This window comes from Pogoniulus pusillus, chromosome 6, assembly GCF_015220805.1.
Source record: "Pogoniulus pusillus isolate bPogPus1 chromosome 6, bPogPus1.pri, whole genome shotgun sequence".
NCBI lineage: Eukaryota > Metazoa > Chordata > Aves > Piciformes > Lybiidae > Pogoniulus > Pogoniulus pusillus.
Window position 1 is genome coordinate 43979175 of NC_087269.1, and position 24878 is coordinate 44004052.

The window sequence follows — 24878 nt, forward strand, 5'->3', positions numbered from 1 at the left end:
AAACAATAAAATTGCTTTCTAGGCACTTTGCTGCCATTAGAGCATGACACAGTATGGCAAGCAGTAACTCAATGCCAGTGAGATCTCTTCAGTTAGCAGCAATTTGATTTATTCCCAAGAAACAGCTTCCTTTTAGCGAGCAAATATTCAGCTGACTACTGATACTAGGATATCTTTTGGAGACAAAGCAGTAATTCTCCTGAGGATGTGCAAACAGATCTGCCCTCTCTAGCCTGCTATGATGTTCATCAGGGCAGCTCCAGCCTCCCAGCTAACCTGAAAAGCCTGCATACAGGGCTGTGTGAATAGTGACATTCTTAGCAAATAGTGACTTTAAAAGCTAACAGCAGGAAGACTTCATCCTAAACCATCAGTGCATGCTATCAAGGAAGGTTCTAGACTGGATAGGGCTGGGTGATAGGTTGGGCTGGAGGTCTCTTCCAGCCTGGATGATCCTAGACTAGTGCACAAGGAACTGTGAGCAGTAGTTATTTTGAAATTATCCCTTCTATGCTGATCCCTGGAAAGGCAGAACTGGGAGTGCTTCTTGGGGTTGGCACATATCTACAGTCACAGTATCACCAAGGTTGGAAGAGACCTCACAGATCATCAAGTCCAACCCTTTACCACAGAGCTCAAGGCTAGACCATGGCACCAAGTGCCACATCCAATCCTGCCTTGAACAGCTCCAGGGACGGCAACTCCACCACCTCCCCGGGAAGCCCATTCCAGCAGAAGTTCCCTAACAGTGCAGAGCTTTGGCTGCCTTCACTGCTCCTCCCAAGGTGGGCTTTGCAAGAGAGAAACATTTGAGGGGTGTATTTCTGCAGTAATTTGAAGGTACTATGCAACCTTTTCTCTAACATCAACCATAACAGTGAAGAATTAAAACACTTCTATTATTTCCAGTATTGTCAGCTACTACTAGCAGCAGTTTGGTGCCTTCTTGATACCACATCCAGCTTTTGCACAGAAAGTGGAAATGTGATTTTTGCAAAATGGCTTTGGGAATATTCATTTATTTTGGTCATGAAATATTAAAAAAGCTCCATTTGTATGTCACACAGGGAATGCTGATACAGTCTCAAGTACTCTGCCTTCTCCTCAAGGGGTGTGATGAGGAACAAATTCCAAGCACCAGGAAATGAACCATTAATTAGAAAAAACCCTAAGTGAATAAATCTGCTCTCTTCTGCTAGGATGCATACCTTAGGCTATTAAGAACACTTAGCCTTCTAACAACTAATGATAATAAAAAGCACTTCTATATAATGTATTCTGTAATCAACAATGTTCTCCAAAACCAGCACACAGTTACTTGAAACCATTAGTAACCTATCAGAAGAGAAAAACAACCAACCAACAGATAAACAACCAAGAACCCCAAATCCCTTTGGCAGGTACAACACTCCTGTTGACTCCACCTCAGCATAAGGTATGGAGACCATGGCAAAAGACTGAAAGGAAGCTGAAAGGGAGCACAAACCAAAGCACCAAACATCTCTGCCTGGATTTGGATCAAGAAAGAAGACATTTTAGCTTAAGTGGAAATTTGCTTCCAGTATTTCTAATCTCATCTGGCCTTTTTCAGATCAAGCAGGTACCTTAATCTCTAATTAGAAAGAGGCAGAACTCCAAAGAATGCATGAGGCACTCAGTGCCATGGTCTAGATGACTGGATAGGGCTGGGGGATAGGTTGGACTGGATGATCTTGGAGGTCTCTTCCAACCTGGTTGATTCTATCATTCTATGAATGCAATCCAACAGAACCCTATAATGCAGAAAAGTACTTAACATATTTTTAATACCTGTTTCATGAACACACCTTAAGGCCTTTTCTGAGTCTGGGAAGTATTAAATTCAAAGAACCTTACTAGCCATCAGTACCAATACTGAATGCTTTCTTTTAAATGGTTTTAAATATTTAAGCAAGCAAGGTTTTTTTTACATTCAGTTCAAAGAAAACATTCCTAACACTCCACCTCCTCAAATACCTATGAAAAGAGAGAAGGAAAGGGCAACATATCATGAATTACAGCAACAGAGGGCTGGAGCACACAGCAACCACATCTGTAAATGATGAACTTGATTGAAGTCTTTAACAATTATGACACTAACAGAGTTTAATGAGATGTTGAATTATTTATGTCTATGGACATTGTAGGTCAGTGCTGAAGAACCTGTCTCAAATTACAAAACAAAACCAAACAAACCCAAGAAAAACACACACCAATCTCCCCTCCTGCTTAAAAGGTGATTCTGTGATTATTTATGTCTATGGACATTGTAGGTCAGTGCTGAAGAACTTGTCTCAAACTACAAAACAAAACCAAACAAACCCAAGAAAAACACACACCAACCTCCCCTCCTGCTTCAAAAATGATTCTATGATTATTTATGTCTATGGACATTGTAGGTCAGTGCTGAAGAACTTGTCTCTAACTACAAAACAAAACCAAACAAACCCAAGAAAAACACACACCAACCTCCCCTCCTGCTTCAAAAATGATTCTGTGATTATTTATGTCTATGGACATTGTAGGTCAGTGCTGAAGAACCTGTCTCAAATTACAAAACAAAACCAAACAAACCCAAGAAAAACACACACCAACTTCCCCTCCTGCTTCAAAAATGATTCTGTGATTATTTATGTCTATGGACATTGTAGGTCAGTGCTAAAGAACTTGTCTCAAATTACCAAACAAACCCAAGAGAACCACACACCAACCTCCCCTCCTGCTTCAAAAATGATTCTATGATTATTTATGTCTATGGACATTGTAGGTCAGTGCTGAAGAACCTGTCTCAAACTACAAAACAAAACCAAACAAACCCAAGAAAAACACACACCAACCTCCCCTCCTGCTTCAAAAATGATTCTATGATTATTTATGTCTGTGGACATTGTAGGTCAGTGCTGAAGAACCTGTCTCAAATTACCAAACAAACCCAAGAGAACCACACACCAACCTCCTCTCCTTCCTGCTTCAAAACCAATTTCCAAGCAAGTACTGAATACATCCACAAACTCAAGCAAACCAAGTGCTCTGTCCTCTTATTGTGCTCCTCAGAAATTTCACGGCATCTAAGTACTCCAAGAAAAGTGCCCCAAGAACCTAACAGCCAAAAAGTCACTTGGACAAGATCTAATGTATCTCTTTAATAAGACCGTTTTCCCTGCCCACGACTAGTAAAAGAAAGTCAGGCAGAAGCCATTTAAGCTTACATAAGGCTTCAGGACACCTGTGCAAGAGCTCAGGGTCTCTTGTGGCCAAAGGTCTGACTGCAGCCCTTAGCTTATGGAACCGCAGGATAGGAGCTGGAAGGGACCGTCTAGTCCACCCCCTCTGCTGATGCAGGTGCACCTAAATGAGGTTGCACAGAAACGCGTGCAGGCAGGTCTCGAAAGTCTCCAGACCCCACAGCCCCTCTGGGCAGCCTGCTCCAGTGCTGAAACCCTCAAAGTAGTTTCTCCTTAATTAAAGGTGAGCCTCCTATGTTCTAGTTGTACCTGCTGTCCCTTGCCCTATCACGGCACGCTGCCGAGAAGAGCTGAGCCTCATGCTCATGACCTCCACCCTTTAGGTATTGGTACGCACTTCTAAACCCCTTTCTGTCTTTTCCAGGCTGAGTAGCCACTCAGCCTCTCACTCTGAAGGGAGATGCTCCAGTTCCCTATTCCTCGTGGCCCGCTATTGGAGTCCATGCAGCAGTTCCCTGCGCTTCTTGAGCTGGGGAGTCAAGAACCAGACACACTACTCCACATGTAGTCTCAGCAGGGCAGAGGGGGAAGAGGAATCTCCCTCAACCTGCTGGACACACTCCTAATGCACCCCAGAACAGCACTGGCCTTCTCGGCCACAAGGACACACTAGCTCATGGTGAACTTACTGCCCACCAGCACACCCAGGTCCTCCTCTGCAGAGCTGCTTCCCAGCAGGTCAAGCCCTTACCTGTACTGCTGCACAGGGTTGCGGCTCCTCAGGGGCAGGCCTCCATGCTTGCTGTCGTCGAACTTCACGCGGTTCGGCTTCGTTCCTCGGCTCGTCCGGGCCCGGGCGAAGGGCAGCACAGCCTTTCTGGCGCGCCAGCCAGCCGCTGCTCCCAGCTTGGCGTCGCACCTGTACGGCTCCGGGCGGCTCCCCCGCGGCACTCAGCCCTGCCAAGGCACCCACTGCCTCCCGCAGGGGGAACGCCGTTTGGCTCACAGCAGCGCCTGCCGCCTCGCCATGTCCGCCACCTCCCGCAGCAGCAGCAGCAGCAGCAGCAGCAGCCGGGCAGGAAGCGGCCCCGGGCGGCCTCGGGCTCTAATGGAGCGGAGGCACTAGGTCACGAGGCCCCGCTCAGCGCACAGCTGCGGCCCGGGCCGGGCCGGGCGGGGCCCCGCGGGCTCAGGCGGGAGCGCTGCTGCACGCTCCTGGGGCAGGTGCGGGGCGGTGCAGGCCCAGCTGGCGCGAGTTAGCAACGGCCCCAACGCAATTACCATGCTGAGAGTCGGCGGCTGGAGCGCGAAACGTGCGGGGTCAGGGAGTGCAGAGGAATTTTGTTTGCATGAAGGTGCTGCCTGCTCCCAGGTCTGCCCTGCACAGCCCACATGCACTTCTTGCTCTGATGCATTAAGAAAACCCATACTGGTCCCATAAAAGCAGAGCTGGTTCATTTTATTCTAAAGATTATATTCCAGCAGCCCCTAAACTCAGCAATTTAAATTCAGGTGCAAGTAGCTAGGGCTTACTTCTCTTTCCTTCCTTAATCAACCGCACTTTACAAAGCAGTTACTCTTTTCACAGGTGCGTGTAATTTGAAGTCCAAAGGCTGACAGGCTTTCATGGCACTAAAAGTCACCAAGTGTTTTCTCCTGGATGCAGTGGACCCAGAGCTAAGTATTCCCCTGCACTTTTTCCTCTTTGTCACCTGCCTTCTCCAGTTCTCCAAACCAGTTACCTACTGGTCTCATGTAATGACAAACTTTTACACCAACTCAAGTTTGCAAAGGCAAAAAGCACAGCTTGCATTCGTTCCTCTAACAGGTCCAGCACAAAAGCATGCCCTGAACCAAGCTCATTTTAATGTTCCATCTTCAAGAGTGCTTCCCTTTCCCTCCACAGATTGCAAGTTTCTTGGAAAAGGTTGCAAGTAATGTGGATAGCATAAACCAGCTGAAAAATCCGTCTCAGGTCAGTGGAGCATGTTCCTATTAAAACAAGAGTTACTATATTTACTGCACCAGCAGTCAGTGACTTCTCCAGGAAAACACAGCTGGCTTTTGGCACTTGAACCACAGCCTTAAAATGAGAAACAGGGTATGACATAAACAGCATCTGTCAAAACAGCAGGACCGGCCCAACACGCAGCCACAGCACCTGAGTGCTGCTCTGGGTAGGCAGCTGACTGGGACTGCAAAGCACAGTATTTTCATTTATCTTTGCAGTGTCCTAGTGGCAGGCAGCCCAGGCTGAACAGCCTGCAGTTTATTCTCCCTCAGCAGGCAGAGCACAGGTCGGGAAAGCAAGGAGCGGGGCTCCTTTGATGAGCCAGCAATGATATGTGCATGGCAAGCACCCACTTCTGACACCTGGGAACCGTGCAGGACAGGGTCAGAACAACAGACAACGACCCACATGCACCACTCAAGCCCTCCATGTTCCTCAGTTCTCCAGAAATCTCCTGTGGCTCCAACAGAAGAGCCTCTGCCTGCTGAGCTGACAGGCTTTGTATTTGCACCGTCTCAGGCCAGAAGTGACCAGCAGTAACTTGAACTCAGTATCAATGCTGAACCCTAATTAAGTTGAACTTGCTGTGTGGACAAAGTCATTCCTGGGGCTCAACTTTTCTCTCAATTAACTGATTTCATATTTGTTGCCAAAGCAGATAGCAAACCCAGATGAAGACTCCCAAGGAAAAGGATGGGCAATTGGCAGCTCCCTTGGCACACGCTAGCTGACAGATCTCCCAAGCTGGAGGATGAGTGTGCAACCTTCAGCCACCTCTCTTGTGCCATCCAAGCCAGCAGCTGTGTTCTGTCCCCAGGCTGCATCCCTGGGGCCAACACACAGCTGTGGATCCACACGGTGATCACATTATCTCCAGCAGTTACAAGCCTCAGACTAGACACTTAGCTAACATTTTCCAGCCCTTCAGCTACATTTATGCCTAAAGCAACATGTAGAATAGATTTTATTATTCAAGCAAGAGATTTTCATATTTGGAACATGAGTAATTTCCAGTTTCTTGGATGAGGTTAGGCAACACCTCCAAGGAAGAGCTACATGTTTCATGGGAAAGGGCAAACCACTCTTCATGAGAGCACACAGCAGAAACCAGAACACAACTGCACAGCTGTATACAAACACCTGTGCTTGTATCACAGCATGGCTGTGCCAAAATGTAATCTTAAATTCACTATGCTCAGGTAACTGAAATGACTTGTAAATCCACTTTATAATAACAGCATATTGTACCACTTCTGTTCTAGTTCTGTTAGCTGAAGCAAAGGTGTGCAGTCGACCATTAGGAACAGGAGATAGTTTTAAATCGCTGCTCTTTGCCATGAACTTCATGTCACAAGGACATTTAGATGTGGCAGCAACACAGGTTAGCAGAGAACTTGGCAGAGTAGGGTTAATGGCAGGACCTGATGATATCAAGGGTCTTTGCCAATCTGAACAACTCTGATTCTATAGTATGGATTTCATAAATGGAGTCCTTTGTGGTTTAATGCCCATTCCCAGGGCTGGAAAAACGCAGAGAGCAGTTCCTGTACTGCCTGTCATCTCCAGGGTCCAGCTGCTGGGTCTTCCCTTGCCAGTCCTAACCCAGCTCAGTTAACTGTGACACTCAATGGCTCCTGCATCGCTGAAGAACCAAGACTGCAGCTTACAAAAGGCTGAATGAAGGCTTTAAGGTTCAGAGTTGGAAGAAACAAGATGAGCCACAGCAATGAAACAGCAGACTGAGTTAATAAGGAAGGTAGCTCAAGGAAAGACATAAAATTTAGTACATGAAACAGGATGTGAGATTTAAAGGGGTGAAGAAAAGAGCCACACCAGTCTTCAGGATATATTTACACAGCATCTGTCATTTCTTCTGGGTATGCCAAGGACTTGGGGAAAACAAACTGCTCTTCAGATTCATACACGTCTGTGATCAATACTGGGCACCAACTCAACTTTGTGTTAGCTGCTTAGGAGCATAATTAAAGTATCACTGTCATCCAGAGCCACATAGATGACACTTGGACTGTTAGCTTTGGGTAATGCAGCAGTAAATGACAACAACAACTGCAAAATCTGCATCCTCAGATGGGGCCTACCCATGCCATTCCCCCAGGACTACAGTAGAGGAGAAAAAAAAGTGAAGCACTTCCACAGAGGATATCCCCAAAATGATGAAAAGCATAACAGGCCCAGGAAAGCAGTGAGCACACAGTGATCTTATGGTGTACCTGCATAAATCTGAGGAGCTTTTTAAAGCAGTGCACTGAACAGAATAATTCTTTCTGCAATCTGTAGGTCTCAACTTTTTCTTTATTCTCCTGTCCTCTTCTGGGAAATGTCTATTAAAATAGACAAAATAATCAATTCTTAACATATTTACCAGTTAACTCATTTCAGTGAGGGCTTTACTTACAGAAAAATGTTGCATCTTATTTTGAACAAAGTCCTTTTAATTCATTGAGGCAATCAGAATTTTAGATTTTATTGTTTTTAACCAAAGTTTTGCTCTTCACTCAGCCTGTAGCTTAGCTGCAAAAGTAATAAAAGAAGTATTTGAGAATTAGAGTAAGTTTTCCCTAATTTAAGATTCAATTAAAAGCTTTGTTATTTATAATGTTAAATCTAATACATAATAGAGACAAACGAATCAGTAAAATGGCAAGTCACTAGGGATTATGAACCATACCTATGTGATAATTCTCTGGAAGTGTGAATTTTAGACCATGGGTAACAGCTTTTAATTTAAGTGATTTAATTTCTGAAGTTGCTAGTAAGCTACCCCACAACCTGTACAGCACTGAGACAAGTATTTTCCTGCTGTAAATATTCTGCAGATTGTTTGTTGCCAGTAAAACTGTACCTCCTGCAGATGGATGTGGTGAGGTGTTGTCCTGGGTTTGGGCTGATCCCTCCCCCAGGAAGAAAATTCACAACACAAACCCCCCTTCTTTTTTGAAAGTCAGGGAAAGATGAAATTGTATTGTCTTATAGTATAACAATGTAAAGAGAGATAATAACTAGAGAAGGAAGGAAGGGAAAAAAACAATACAATAACCTTAAGGGAGATGGGGGAGGGGTCAAGCGGCGGCGAAGCAGCAGAAGCAGCAGTAGCCAAAACAGCAGCCGGGGAAGATAGGCGAAGCTGCAGCAGCAGAAGCCAGCAGGAGAAGGGGGAGAACAAACTGTGCTTCTAGACATTAAGTTCTTGATGCTCCAATGAAATTATATTAATTTATCTATTGTTGCCATTTATGTGGCCTATCCCTGGAATGTTCATCTCTCCCCTATGTCTGAGCTAGAGGATCAGCTCAAACGGCTGAAGCCAGCACCACGCAACAGCAAAATGCATCCAAGAGTCCATGATTAAAATGATTCCTGTCACTACCACCAGAGTGTGAGGACCTGGCCTCGACTTAACACAGCACACAGCCTGTACCACTATCTCGCTGGCTTCTGCAATGGAAGCCATGGGTGATGGTCACCTATGCTCCTCATGACCTACCCAGCTGATGTGTGCTATAAAAATACGCTTTTACACAGGCAGTTATTTCAGGGAGCTGTACTAAGACAAGAGAAAGACCAGGCCTGCAAGGGTCCCAGAAAGTTCAAATCCTCTAATAATTAGTCAATCAGATGACTTGTGTCAACATCCAACCCCAACCTTAACTATTTCTAAGAGTTCTGACTTTATTTTACTCCGATGCGTTCAATTCCACATTTTGGGATGACAAAAAGAGTTATAACAATTGGGTCTTGTAGACTGCATTCAGCACCAGCCTTCCTTAACGGCCTTCTATGACCAACAGCGTAGTCTGGGTTTGATTGCACAGACACAGTCAACACTGTTACTCTTCCACACCACCGCTGATAAGCACAACCATCCAGTGGAAAACAGCAGAACAAAAGATCTGGTTATCAGCACCAGCAGTCTTCTGTGTTTCCAAAACACGGAAACCAGGGCAAAAACATCTTTCTAGGGTGGTTGCTGAATGATAAAGAAGCAAGCTGCAGTGATGCTTAACACCTCTACACTACCTCAGCATCTGTTTCAGTGCATGCTGAGCAGGGGTGGTGACCACGAGAGGCAATTTTGATGCTTATTCTTGTGCAGCAGAGCCAGAATAGCATTAGCAGCTGACATTTTAAGGGCTAGAGGTCTTAGCAGAACCTCCCACTTATATCTTTAACCCTAAATCTTCATGACTCTTTATAATCTCTCTCACTGGTACCTTCCCATTTTTGTTAGAAACCACCACAGTAAGTTAAAGAAATATGGCATATGGTTTGTCTGGGGAACTAACTTTGCAACTTCATACCTGATCTGGGTAGATGCTCACTTAAGATGCAAAACTTAGCTAGTTGAACTTCCTGCTGCAAACAAGGCTACTTGAGTCCAATCTGTTGTCTGCCTTGAGAAATATAAAAAAGGTAATTCAAAGAAACAGCTTAAAACAATATCTAAAATGCAGAAATTCCCTTTATTATTTTGAGAATATCATCTGCAAGAAGTCTTGCAATGCATCCTCTTCACTCTAAATACAATACAGTACACTGTTTTCCACAATAAGTTACATAAAGGCAAATTTTATGTACATACAAAAAGGATCAGTGCCCAGAAATATGCACACAGCATATCTGCTATCCAGAAATCAACCATTTAAACACTTAGTTGCCTTCAGAATTCTTGAAGCCAACTAAATTCATAAAGAAATCTTCATCACCTGGTTTTGGAAGGGGTTTTCAACTCATTTCTAAATTCAGGGGAGACCATGGATGTGGTTTAACCACTGAATTAGCATTCTCAGGACTCATTCATTTTGTAAATAGATGTATAAAAAATGAGACATGCCATATAGTAGCATATAAGACAACAGGGAGAAAAATTACCTGTCTGCATTTAAACTGTTTATGCATCCCAAAAGGGAAGTAGTGAAGCAGTAGTGCCATTGTATAAGGCACCAATGAGACCACAGAATAATTCTGCTTATGCATGCTCAGAAAACCAAACCCAAAAAACAAACACAAAGGAAAAAAAAAAGAGAGAGAGAAACACTCCCCAAAGTAACCAACAAACCCCCTAGAACCCTTTCAAACTGAACAAAAGTAAGGCTGCTAGGATAATCAGTGAAATGGAGAACACTGCATGAAGAAAGACTGTAATAGCACTTGCCATTAGAGTAACTGAAACAGATAAAGGTATACAACTGCCTCCTGAAAACGTCAGGAAAATGCCAGAACGAACAAGAAAGCAAAAGGACAACAATGACATAACAGTAAATGGGCCTCCAATAAATTTATATGGGTTCCTCAACTTAAAAGCATGAGATGTATAGACTGGGCCTTGGAAAAAAGAGGAACGGGGCTGAAAATCTTGAAGTAAATGAGTTTAACAGCATGACTCAGTTGACAGAAGCTCGGATTCTGTGATGTGGTATCTACTGTGGGAAAAGACCAGACACAGAAACTCCCAACTGGAAGGTTCCCAACGTGTCTGATCCGTCACAGAGACAAGAAGGTGGTCTCTTCTGCAGCATGAAATTACGTTATATGCTCTAAAACTCCACTCCAAGATTTTCATCCTCCCTCCTTCACGCCAGTTATTCCACATTTAGCCACGTGAACGTCTCTTAATACAGCCAGTGCAGCACCAGGCCCCTGCTGTGAAATCAGGAACCTGACTGTCAGCGCTCAGCATGTCCCAGATACCTTCCACAGTGAGATTTCTCCACGCCTTTCTCTCCTGTCTGCAACGGAGTGTCAAGACACAGTGAAGTAATCCACAGAGACTGAAAATACTCAAGACAACAAAAAAAATACTATTTAATTATTAAAACAATGTAAAAGAAAGAATTCAAATGTACCACATGGAAAGGTGTAGAGTTGTACATTCCACTGAAGATGCTTGCCTTGAGCTACAAATGCTTTCCCATTTGTTTGAGGCGCTTGGACTTGCAAGATATGTAGGTAACCACCCATCAGTCAAAGAATTGCTCTGAAAACAAACACAAGAAGCAAAAATCCTCTAAAGTCTCCTTCACTGAAAAAAGAGAGGCACTGCATTTTTAAGCTGAATTAAGGCTGTAAAATGGTGCTGGTTCGTTGTGAATATGAAGTCATCAGATGTCACAGGAGTGACATTTAACCCACTGCTTCGCTGTTAGTCCTGTAAGCTTGCTTACGGAGATGAGACTCGATCTCCTCCCTGAAGACCAGCATCCCAAGGTGCGAGTGAGAGGCCTCGTTCATGGCTTTGGACTGGATACACATGCGATACTGCTCTGGAGTGAGCTCGTCTGCACAATGCTTTTTGTGCCAGAGGTGGAAGAGACCAGGGACTGGTGTCCTGATGACAATAAGGTCACCGTGCAAGTACTTTCTGTAAAGGTGAACATCCTCAACGCCCCAGCCTTTCACTTCCAAGTCAAAACCTCCTACAAAAACAGCATCAGGAGATGTTATTTTAACACACAGGCTAAGTGCAAAGCAAAAGGTTGTGCAATATACTACCATAACTGGTATGACATACCAGAAACGTTGGAGCAATTAGCTTTATGTTCTCCATGCCAAGTGTGCCAAATTGAGGGAGTGGAACTTCCAGGCACATCACATCCTTTGTAGTGGACACAGATCATGCACTGCTGGCTTCAGAAAGTCTTAGGACAGCGCCTCAGAAATCACATTACGCATGACATCCCATGTGACAGCTGCAGAAAACTGTAGGCAAACCTCACTGGCTATGCTTTTGGGCTATTTTTAGCAATCATAATGGATTTTAGCAGCTGTAAAATGAAGCAGCCATGCTCTGTATGATAAATCCTCTCTAAAAATGCCACCGATTACTCCACAGGTGACAACTCAAAGTACTGGATTAAGGAAACTCTTCTATCATTTTAATTTCTCTTGCCATTCTTTCCCAGACCATAGTGAAAATCGACCCAGGCACATGCACTATTCATTTCCAAACTCCAGAATTATGGAGTCTTAATTTCACAGTGTCACAGTATCACCAAGGTTGGAAGAGACCTCACAGATCATCAAGTCCAACCCTTTACCACAGAGCTCAAGGCTAGACCATGGCACCAAGTGCCACGTCCAATCCTGCCTTGAACATCCCCAGGGACGGCGACTCCACCACCTCCCCGGGCAGCCCATTCCAGTGTCCAATGACTCTCTCAGTGAAGAACTTTCTCCTCACCTCCAGCCTAAATCTCCCCTGGCGCAGCCTGAGGCTGTGTCCTCTTGTTCTGGTGCTGGCCACCTGAGAGAAGAGAGCAACCTCCTCCTGGCTACAACCACCCCTCAGGTAGTTGTAGACAGCAATAAGGTCTCCCCTGAGCCTCCTCTTCTCCAGGCTAACCAATCCCAGCTCCCTCAGCCTCTCCTCGTAGGGCTGTGCTCAAGGCCTCTCCCCAGCCTCGTCGCCCTTCTCTGGACACGCTCAAGCATCTCAATGTCCCTCCTAAACTGGGGGGCCCAGAACTGAACACAGTACTCAAGGTGAGGTCTAACCAGTGCAGAGTACAGGGGCAGAATGACCTCCCTGCTCCTGCTGACCACACCATTCCTGATGCAGGCCAGGATGCCACTGGCTCTCTTGGCCACCTGGGCACACTGCTGGCTCGTGTACCCTACACATTGCAATGTGACTGCTATTAGAAATCAGCCTGCATGCAAACCACTTCACAGCACACAGGGCCACGTCTTTACACCATCTGTCACATTACCTTCAAGACGGTCTGACTCGAAGCACACCAACCTGGTCTCAGGTTCAATCGCATGCCACAAGGGGGTGCCAAAGCACATTTTAAAGCCTCCAACAACTACATTCAAAGGCTCAGGGTCATTTAAAAGCATTTGAATGCTGCTTGTCTATGTTATGGCTTGCTTCACAGATATGTTTTCCAAACTTGATTCATTGGTTTCAAACAGTATAAAAAGTAAGAAAAAATTAAAATATGTGCAGAATTTCAAGATTGAAATGTTGCTACTGGTGAATGGTGCCACATCCAGCTGGCGGCCAGTCACTAGTGGTGTCCCTCAGGGATCAGTGCTGGGCCCCATCCTCTTTAACATCTTCATAGATGATCTGGATGAGGGCATCGAGTCAGTCATCAGCAAGTTTGCAGATGACACTAAGCTGGGGGCAGATGTGACTGAGCTGGAGGGCAGAAGGGCTCTGCAGCGGGACCTTGACCGCCTGTACAGATGGGCAGAGGCCAATGGGATGGGGTTCAATAGCTCAAAGTGCAGGGTGCTGCACTTTGGCCACAACAACCCCATGCAGAGATACAGGCTGGGGTCGGAGTGGCTGGAGAGCAGCCAGACAGAGAGGGATCTGGGGGTACTGATTGATACCCGCCTGAACATGAGCCAGCAGTGTGCCCAGGTGGCCAAGAGAGCCAGTGGCATCCTGGCCTGCATCAGGAGTGGTGTGGTCAGCAGGAGCAGGGAGGTCATTCTGCCCCTGTACTCTGCACTGGTCAGACCACACCTCGAGTACTGCGTTCAGTTCTGGGCCCCCCAGTTTAGGAAGGACATTGAGATGCTTGAGCGTGTCCAGAGAAGGGCGACGAGGCTGGTGAGAGGCCTCGAGCACAAGCCCTACGAGGAGAGGCTTAGGGAGCTGGGGTTGTTTAGCCTGGAGAAGAGGAGGCTCAGGGGTGACCTTATTGCTGTCTACAACTACCTGAAGGGTGGTTGTGGCCAGGAGGAGGTTGCTCTCTTCTCTCAGGTGGCCAGCTCCAGAACAAGAGGACACAGCCTCAGGCTGCGCCAGGGGAAATTTCGGCTCGAGGTGAGGAGAAAGTTCTTCACTGAGAGAGTCATTGGGCACTGGAATGGGCTGCCTGGGGAGGTGGTGGAGTCGTCGTCCCTGGGGCAGTTCAAGGCAAGGTTGGATGTGGCACTTGGTGCCATGGTCTAGCCTTGGGCACTGTGGTAAAGGGTTGGACTTGATGATCTGTGAGGTCTCTTCCAACCTTGGTGATACTGTGTGATACTGTGATACTGTGTGATACTGTAAAAATACTGTGGCTTATAACAAGCATTCATCAGATTAGAGCTAGAAAAACTAATACTGGTCTAACTTAACAAGAAGTCTGACTGCTGAACTTGGGAAAATGATACAAGAAATACAGTTATCACTTTCCTGTCATTAGAGAAGAACAAAGAATGAATTCAAATACACCAACAAGTGTTTTACAGTTTCATCTTACCAACAGTCAGAAAGTCTGTCCGATACTGACAAGTCATCCCAAAGCCAAAATCCCGCCAGAAACCAGAATCCTTCTTGTGCACCTGCAGTTTTAAAACAACAGCACTTTGAAACGCAAACTGTATCACAGGTGGTACACTGCACTTGACTTTGTGGAAAGCTAATCTCTTCTTATCACTTATCACACTACTTCCGTGCCATGCACAGATATGGACTTGCTAATTACCTGCTGTTTACTTGTCCCTTTGTCATCTGACTCCAAATATTTGCTTCCATTGCAGTTTCCACATTTACCTTTCTGTCACAGCACCTCTTTTTTCTATATACCTGATCAGACAAAGCAGTGGATTTTTGGTAGTCTATTGCCAAATCATCTGTGCCAAATACTCTGATTTCTACCCAGCTTTTAAGGCCACATTTGCCTCTTCTCCTCTGACACGAGAAAGAAAAGTACGTTTTGTTACTGTTTGAAACAGCAGAGTTGTTAGGCAGGAGCTCACTTGACTCTGCTGCGACTGCCTCAGGCCATCAGCAAAAGCTTCCCTCCTACTTTCAAGTAGGATCCTTGTGTATATTTTTTCATTTCAGTATGGCTGTGTTGCAGACTCTCCTCTCACAAACCTGTCTACGCCAGAAGGCCCATCTGCAAAACCCAGTTTCATGTATACAGTCTCTTAGGAGTCAGGCTGGACACTGGCCATACCATTCCATCTTCAGGCAACAATGCCCCAGAAATACAGTACTTGAATCTTTCTGCTGAATCCAAAAGTATCCTAAAAGTGATTCTCTTGAATGTTTGTGGGGTTTAGTTATTAGTTTGGCTAGAAGCTTCCCTAGAAGCAAAAGCAGGATTAAATTAGCACTGTAACAGTCAATGGTCCTGGCAGATGTTGGATGGCAAAGGTAAAGAAACAATCAGCAGAGCAGAGCTCTGCACAGCATGAAAAAAGCAACTGGCTGAACATCTTAGTCCACCTCGAGTTATATGGCACACTTCCTACACAGTACTTTCTGGTGCTGAGGGAAGATAATCAAGCACTGTTCATTCTTTTTTCCCCCTTTCACCCCTTCTTTCTTTGCTGAAAGATAAGCCATAAAAGTTGCTGCCACACTATGCCTGTTCTTTCAAGTCAAAACCAAGCAATAGATCAGAAATACTTCACTTAAAAAGAACCCCAAGCAATGTGCTATTAACATCTAGCTAGAACTCCAAGAATGAGTTTTGTACTGTTTGATAAGCTTTCCTTCCAAGTGTTTTGCCCCTAACGGAGACACATGTTTAGATACAGACTGTCAGAGCTATCCCAAACAGACTTAACTGTGTTTTAATGCGACCACAACTAATTCTATTCAGAGTAAATCACGCTGCTTACCAGTTGTTGCTCCACAGGGGGTGGAATTTCTTGGTTGGCGTAGACAATAGCAGGATTATACAGGCTGAATACCACAGGATAAAAAACCTTTTTCCCTGGAAGTCAGAAGGTAAGTGTTATTCACTCTGGGCATACTTTCTGAAGGGAAGAAACCAGAAATACTCTCTTTAGGTGCAATATTAGCCTTTTATGGGAAACAAATCAAGTCTGCTAGGATTTTCCATTTAGGTACCACATAACATCTACTGGGGTAGATACATGTACATACATGTATATATATTCTATAGACATAGATTCACATACAGCTATACATACTTATATATACATCACATTAGATGACAGTGAAATAAATCACCACAATAATGTTATGTAGTGTGTGCTAGTTTGAAGCTAGCTAAAATGTTTCAGTGAGAAGGATTAGATTACAGGCTGTGAAAGAGAAACAGGGCTGATGTCTACTTCACTCTCAGGCTTGCTGAGAGGTATAAGAACATGAATCCAAACCTAAAGTACTTCTGCCTGGGAGCTCTGAGTGCATTTTTTCTCTCTAGCCTCTCTGCCATCTCTCTGATTAATCCACTTTGCTTCCTAACCCCCTGGCTGAACCTCCATATTTCCTTGGGACTGGGATAAGGTTGAGAGGGGTGGGAGAAGGTGGAAGGGCAGTTGGGAGCCCCTCCTGGGGACTCAGGTTTCTGGGAGGGCTGTTGTGTTTCTGTATTACTTTTTACCTTGTATATTTCTGTATCTACTGTAAATATCTGCTTGTATATTGAGCTAAGCTGTAAATATAAGCTTCATTTAAATTTCCAGAGCTGGCTGAGTCTAGTCTGGGTGATTTCCAAAGTGTGTGTGGGGGTTAGGAACACCCAAACCATCACATAGTGAAACTCAAAATTAACCAAGTCCAAGTAACATCTTGCACAGCTGAGTTATCTGGTATTTCCTCTTTACACAAGCATTTAAAACTACGTCCATCCTGCAGTCATTGAGTATCCTAATGATCATAGAATCAACCAGGTTGGAAGAGACCTCCAAGATCATCCAGTCCAACCTAGCACCCAGCCCTAGCCAGTCAACTAGACCATGGCACTAAGTGCCTCATCCAGGCTTTTCTTGCTACAACACCAGGTCTGTGCCTGTAATAGAAGCCAGATCAGTATTGTTCAAAGACCTCCTGCATTGCCAGTACTACAGAGCTACTGATGAGAGCCTGCAAGAATATTTGACACCCTGATCTGGGCATGAACTCTTACTCTCACTTGAAGCAAAGGTGGAAAACTGCCAGTATGAATTGTGGAGTGGTTTCTCAAAACTTCTGCTCTGCTCACAAGACCTTCCTCCCTGAGGTTTTTCCAATTCTTTGTACAACTCTCTTCATGAAGTGCAGAGACAGACAGAAATAAAATAAGATGCAAGAAAGAGAATCCATATATTAATTACAGCATATTTTCTTGACTATTTATTATGGGAAGAAATAGTATTTATTCATTCCAAACTGACACTTGGATAGTTTATGGCAACAACAAAACTGGAATAGGAGTAAGCATTAAAAAAAGTACCCAAACAAATGTTTCACAGGAGAAGGTTTTAACTAGAAGGCTTGTTAAGTCAAGAAAGATTTATCCTCTTGGCAGGAGCTTGTAGAACAAGCAAGCTTCATCTAACTTAGAGAAAAATGGTCAGAAGATTTCAGAGCTTGGGATGGAAATGTGGAACACTAGCTCAGTCTCTGTAAGAGCATCAGTGTAGCTCTACTGAAAACCAGGCATAGGTGATGTGTCTTGGTCATGTAAGTGTGAGAAGACATACACCAAAATTGTTAAGAGATTCAATATAACACAAATCACCTTCCTTCCATAAGGAACATACCAGGCTCAGCATTCAAACGACAACTGTTGAGGAACTCAGCTGTGAAATAAACATCAACATCACAGAAGAACATCAGCACCTCGCCCTTCTCCCAGGCTCTGGCACCCATGTCAAGTCCCCGGCCTCGGTTAAACTCCTCATTCAGAGAGACAATTGTGTAATTGTGGAAGTCAGTTTCCCTAGAAGAAAACCAGAGCCAAACCCAAAATAAAACGGGGACATACACACAAATGAAGAGACCATTCTACACTTTTTCAGTGTTTGACAGCAATTCTATGACAGGCTTCTTAAAAAAACAAACAGTTTACATCACCAAGAAGAAAAAAACCCAACACCACATCTTATCCATTTCCTTGTCTGGTTTACCTGTCAGAATTTAGTTATCCTAAAAAGATGGACCTCGGAATTACTGCCTAATTTCACTTTGCATTTAATCATTCAGAGAGATTTAAAAGGCCTTTTGGCAACTGAAATGAATTTGTGCTCTGTGAAATTGCACTGCCTTAGCATCACCACACTCATTAGGCAAAAGGCCATCTTTCTGGTGATGCCACCCACCATAACCTCCTCAGTTTGTTTCTCCTTGCTATTTCATACAAGTAGCACACGTGCCTTGACTCAAAGTGGAAGAGAAGAAGTGAGATTGGAAATACATCCACCTGGGGAATATCTTCAAGTAAAGTTAGGTGTCTGCTTCAGAGACATTTCAGAGGGCAGTGCTTACAGAGAACAGAGTTATGATACTGCACAGTAACACCACTAAGATGGTAACAAAGCAGATAGATTCAATGCTGCAAACTCACTGGGAATTTGACTCTGCTGTGAGAAGAGGACATGTCACAAGGAGCATGGCAGGCAGCAGAGGCCTCAGAAACAGTGACAGCTGATGCTCGGCAAGCTAGATGCCAGGGAGGCCCTGCAAGAGGAAAGCAGAAGCACTCCTCCCTCCTTTCCTGGAAGATGTGTGTGTTCACTAGGGCAACCCACTGTCCACTAAGGCAGCAACAAAACAGCCTATGTCTAACCCATTTCATCAAGCAGAGCTTTGGGCAGCATGGAGAGCCCAGAATGACAAGCAAGCTCAGCTTACTCTTGGCTAATGAGACTGACAGACTCCCACCTCAGGGATGAGCACAAGAACTCAGAGAGGTCCCTCAGCTATGGGGTTACAGACACTATCACCAGTCGCATCACTCTGGAGGCAAGAAAGCAACACTGGAGATTTTCCACTCACACTACTGTAACTCTACTTGCTGAGACAGCCACGATGACACAGTATTTAAATTTGTCTGACTGAACACAGGAAGTATGGGCCAAATTACCTAGTGCCTAGAGGATGAAGCTTAACTTCTCAGACAGTCTACTTGGACTACATTCCTGTTTCTTATCATTAGCATTGATTCTCCAGTGAAAGAACTACTTAAATGTACCTCCAAAGAGCTGACCAATCTGTTAGTATGCCAATATTCACTGCAAAACTCACCCTATTCATAGAACCATAGAATCAACCAGGTTGGAAGAGACCTCCAAAATCATCCAGTCCAACCTAGCACCCAGCCCTAGCCAGTCAACCAGACCATGACACTAAGTGCCTCATCCAGTCTCCTCTTGAACACCTCCAGGGACAGTGACTCCACCACCTCCCTGGGCAGCCCATTCCAATGCCAATCACTCTCTCTGCCAACAACTTCCTCCTAACATCCAGCCTAGACTTCCCCCGGCTCAACTTGAGACTGTGTCCCCTTGTTCTGTTGCTGCTTGCCTGGGAGAAGAGACCAACCCTCACCTGGCTACAACCTCCCTTCAGGTAGCTGTAGACAGCAATGAGGTCTCTCCTAAGCCTCCTCTTCTCCAGGTTAAACACCCCCAGCTCCCTCAGCCTCTCCTCATAGGGTTTGTGTTCCAGCCTTGTTGCCCTTCTCTGGACATGTTCCAGCACCTCAACACCTCTCTTGAATTGAGAGGCCCAGATAGAAATTCACCCAACCAGACAGAAACCCCAAAGCCACTGCTTTTAGTCTTTTTTTGGACTATAACTTGAACCTTTAGTAGCCTTCAGGAGACTTTTGTAACTTAAGCTGTAAAATGCAAACCAAAAAACAGTGTTCTGCAAATAAAGCTTACTTTTCTTATTATCTGGTAATGGGCTACAAATTCTTTTTATCCTTTCATTCTTTAAACAAAAGAAAGCTATTGTTTGTATTGACTGACACTGGATGGGCACACTTACCTGGCCACGGATTCTAAGATGCTTTTTACTTCAGACAGTCCATCTTCTCCAAAGTACACCACTGTGAGGTGAACACGCTTATCCTGATGAATACATACATCCCTGTGAGCACAGAGATAAGCAGATATGAATTACTTTCAGCACAACAGCAACTTCAAGTAGTTACAAGCTATTTGTTTAAAAGCATTAGCAGATGTAAGTATCTTTGTCAGACTTCAACTAGCTTCTGAACGAAACAAGGAAGGATGCTTGCTTTCTTCTTTCCCCTTCTTTCCCATTTGAATAGGAAAGAGCCAATGCCCTGTGCCTCATTCCAACACAGGAGCTCGAAAGCTGATGTCAATACAAAAGTGATGTTCAGGATGTCTCCAGGTTCACAGCAGCCCTGGCACTCAGTCTAAAAGGCGCTTTGGTGCAACTGGAGAATCTCTGGAATCTTTTTAAAGCAGTGTTTTCTCCATGGCACAGTCTCAACTACAAACGCTCCAAAGCAGCTGCAGACAATGGTGGGATCATTAGTTTCGTTGAAAGGAATAAAAAAACAAACAGGAAAAAGAAATTGGTTTTGAGAAGGAAGCAAAATAGTGAACATGAGCAATGCAGCTCACTAGACAATCTCAGGCACCTACCTAAAGTTTTGCATGAACTGCGCAAATGCCTCAGTTCTTCCAGCAAGAGGGACAATTACGTTAATGAGGGATCTAGAAATATCGACCGTTTCACTCTTCACTTTCATGAGGGGTCCAAAGGGTCGGAACAAAGTGACATGTCTGTATTCCATGCCATCCATCTTCTTATAAAACAGCTCATACTGTGTCCCCTTATCTCTTTCTGTACGATAGTAACCTGAAGAATAAGTCACAGAAGTAATTTGTAAAGTCGAAGAACCCAGCAAGTTTATTTCAGCAACACTGGTTTTGCTACAAAGCAGAGGGAAACAAATCTCTGGGGGCAAAGTTTCTGAGACTTTTTTCCTGAAGGGATACAAAAAAATGCACAAGCCATCACCAAGCAATCATAGAATCATAGAATCAACCAGATTGGAAGAGACCTCCAAGATCAGCCAGTCCAACCTAGCACCCAGCCCTAGCCAGTCAACCAGACCATGGCACTAAGTGCCTCATCCAGGCTTTTCTTGAAGACCCCCAGGGACGGTGCCTCCACCACCTCCCTGGGCAGCCCATTCCAATGGGAAATCACTCTCTCTATGAAGAACTTCTTCCTACTATCCAGCCTATACCTACCCTGGCACAACTTGAGACTGTGTCCCCTTGTTCTATTGCTGGTTGCCTGGGAGAAGAGGCCACCCCCCACCTGGCTACAATGCCCCTTCAGGTAGTTGTAGACAGTAATAAGATCACCCCTGAGCCTCCTCTTCTCCAGGCTAAACAGGCCCAGCTCCCTCAACCTCTCCTCATAGGATTTGTGCTCCTGCTACCCTCTTAGCCTAGATCTGAGAAACAATTCTAAACCAAGTCCAGATTCCCCTGCTTCTTAGACACCATAACAGGTTTTAGGGTCCTACATCAACTGCTCAGGCAAAACCAGAGTGAGGTCTTTCCAACAAAAAGTGAATTCAACTACTGCTATGGAAAAGGACAGTTGAAACCTCATATTGGCTGCTTTTAAGCCCTTCTGTAAAGATCTTCTCTTGAGCTAGTCCATGGTAAAAGATGAGATCATCTGGCCAGCAATCAACAAAACACAAGCTGTGGGCAGAACAAATGGCACAAAGTCTGCAAAATCTGAACTGTGCTATCTAACAAAATTAAATGGCTGTGTGATAAATGCTGGAATGCTTTGAAATTGGTTTCACTGCTGACCACTAGCTACAGTGTTTTCTAGCCAATAAAGACAGTGGTGTTGTTCCACAGCCATGGGCCTTGAAGGACATGGGCTGAAGTTTTCTATCTAGCTGTAACACTGAGAAAACAATACCAGTGTTTCTCCTACTGCATATCAAAATCTGTTCTGTTTAGAACGTGGTTATTCCATTTAAAGACCATCAACAAAGCAAGCTAAGCCAACAGCCTCTACATTTTATGATATTTTATGCCACAAAGGTAAAGACTGAGACTCATCTCTGGCTGTGAAATGAGCTCTGTGCTGTCAATTCTATGTCTTTACTAACATGAAAGTAAGAAATGCGAGGAAGAATTCTCCCTATGTTCATCCCTCCCATCTCTGCTCTCCTCTCACCCACAAGGAATCCATATAAATACTTTAGAGAGAAGAAACAAAATCTACACCATGAACCAAACTATTTTCACACAGGTCATTGACAAAGTTATGAATAGCTGCATATTCCCAAGTGTGATGAACACACCTGAGTTACTACCAGGCAACCAGTGCATTTCCATTCACTTGACAGGCCTGAACTGCCTCTTCTCCTGCAAACCAGCCTCCAGAGCAGCTGAAATCCTCTGCCAGCTTCCCACCTAGAAAGGTGGTGTCAGGACACGGGAGAGATGAAAGGTGGTGACAAAATGGGTTGTATTTTGTGCTTAGTGTTGACACTGTCCCTTTTGTTCTTACTGCCTTTTTTGCAACTGAAATAACAGGGGCAAAGTATGTGAAGGAAGCAGCCCTCAAACTTGCAGTAGCTTGGTTTTGTTTGTCTGCCTGAGGAACTATAAAGTGATCTTTCTTACAGCTTGGCTTCTCTTTCTATCCCCAGGTCAATATTCCTACATGTTCCATTCTTCCCATTTGCTTCTTGCCTTGAAGGAGAAGGTAAGGACTGCATACGCTACCTTGTTCCAACTTTTTCCCTCTGTACCCCAGGCTCACTTATAAAGTGTCCCTTCCTGGAATCTACTGAAATTGCTCCATGGTTCTCTGCTCCTGCCTCCCTCCCCAGATCAAATCCAGTTCCACGCACTGATGTTCCCTCCTCCTGCTCCTGCCCTGTATCTTCCAACAGCCTATCTTTTACAGCAAGCTGCCTACTTCCTCCCTTCCAACATTCTGCTCTGTCAAGCACTATTCCTTGTGGGTGAATGTGGCACCAGCAGACCTCTGGGAAACACTGATGACCACACAGAGATGGGGTGTAGCAGAACACGCTGATGCCATCAAATTGGACGTTAATGGTGACTGAATCCAACCTTTCAGTTCAAATGCACCACTCAGGAAAGCATGAGAGTTTCAAATCAGTAGCAATTACAAGCACAGAAAAGGGTGTTTCCAGCAATGGAGGTCCACACTGTTAACAGAAACAGAAAGGTCCTGAATCACTCTCATTCCTTTTCTGCTCCAACCCGGTGCTGTAGCTTGGAAACAGCTTCATGGACTGGAGCAGTTGAAGCACCATGGTGTTTGCACACCATGCTGTCATCCAGTATGCCACAAATACTTGGTACCCACACTCCTGTGTAAATTAGCATTCATATTCCCTTCTCCAGTATCCACAAACTCCTTACAGATGAAAAAACCATTTCCAAGGTAAATACAAATTCTAAAAGCAGTTGCAGTTGCTCATCTTCAATCAAAGGATAAGCTTAGATGTCAGTTTGTAACCGAAGGCTGCCCTACAGAAGAGTTAATAAAAACCCTACTGCTGTAACTTTATAAAGACCTTATAGACAAGTCCAAATCTGTGGAGTGCCCTCCCCAGCATTCAACTGCTAGAATACAAAATTCCACACTTTTGAATCTCAACATCCTACCAATGCTACACTTCTTTTAAATCGTCTGCATGTGCTCCTCAAGTTATTTTCCTTGCTATGAGCTAGGGAAACTATCAACTTGAATACTTTTATGGGCTTAAAACTTCTATATACAGAAGGCAGAATTGAGAACAGTCAGAAAAAACAGCTCACATCTGTTTTGCTTCTTAGTGTATTTAGGTTTTTAACACTTGGGACTGACTCATGTAACAAACCCTGCTATCTCACCTTCCAATTCGCACATGCTGGCTGCCATCCAAAGCAGAGCTCTGTAAGCAAACTGGTAAAAAGTGGCAGAAATAATTTAACAGCTGTTATTCCTGGTCCATGAAGCTTTACTCCTGTTGCAAAAGTTCTTTTTCTCACGAAACAAACTAAATCTTAGGGTACTGGGGATCGATGACTACCAAAGCCAAGAAGCTGTTCCTCTGTGGCGCTGAACACTACCGCTTGTTTTACAACTACCAAGGAAGGGTCTGCTTTATGGAATTAAAGATGTATGTCCCTGGGAAGGGCTTTGCTTGGTTTTGGTTTGGGGAGGTTTTTGGTGTATTCAAACTCTGTGGAAGTTTCCAGAACATTGGCCAGTTACTGTTCTTAGGCAGGACACACTAAAGGCATGACAAATAGCCCACACCATTCTACTGATGACAAGGAATTGGGAAGAGTTTAAGCTCGCAGCACTGGGATAAACAAATGGTAGCTGCCAAGGATGTACTCTGGTGGGGAGTATTCTCTTGAGATTCAGACATAAGGATATTTTCTGGACTTTGCTCAGTTCTGACTGGAAGCACAGAAGCCAAAGTGCAACCAAACAACAGCACTCAGACTCTGATAGACCTTTATAAGAGATTAATTGCTAATTAGCTTCTAAAAACATGCTAATACCTCCATTATCCAAAAGTTAATTTTGCATATCTATCCAACAGAAAGGCTTTTAACGTCTTGATAAAATCTACCTGTTACACTGATAAATATAACCCAACTAAGCCAATTACAGCAAGAGTAAAGTACAGATATTCATGGAAGCTCTCCACCAAGCTTTGCACCACTACTCAAGACAATGTCACAGGCTTCTGTGACACAAAAAGAAAGGGGAATGATGGATGTAATAGTACTGTGCTCTTTCCATCTTCTCCTGTTTCTTCCTTTTATCAAACATTTATCTCAAAGAAATCTATTTTTAATCTCAGACTACATTCAGTAAATAGGTTCACTATATTCTTACAAACCTTCAGTTGTGAAAATACATACTACAGCAGCTTTTATTCTCTCTAGGGATACTCTTCACTCAAGGGGAATAG

General features: G+C 44.4%; 1 protein-coding gene across 2 annotated transcripts in view; it reads right to left on the reverse strand.

Moving 5' to 3' along the window:
* Positions 1–9676: 9676 nt before the first annotated feature.
* The window catches only part of CSGALNACT2 (chondroitin sulfate N-acetylgalactosaminyltransferase 2), a 40331-nt gene continuing 25129 nt past the window's right edge, over positions 9677–24878 (reverse strand). Inside the window, exons 3-8 of one of the 2 annotated variants that reach the window (XM_064145418.1) lie at positions 20536–20752; positions 19907–20008; positions 17677–17855; positions 15805–15899; positions 14433–14514; positions 9677–11648 (exon numbers count right to left, since the gene is read on the reverse strand). In XM_064145418.1, coding sequence (XP_064001488.1) covers positions 11356–11648; positions 14433–14514; positions 15805–15899; positions 17677–17855; positions 19907–20008; positions 20536–20752 — 968 coding nt within the window. In that variant the 3' untranslated portion in view covers positions 9677–11355. The remainder of the gene's footprint in view (positions 11649–14432; positions 14515–15804; positions 15900–17676; positions 17856–19906; positions 20009–20535; positions 20753–24878) is intronic. The other variant, XM_064145419.1, reaches the window with a different exon arrangement.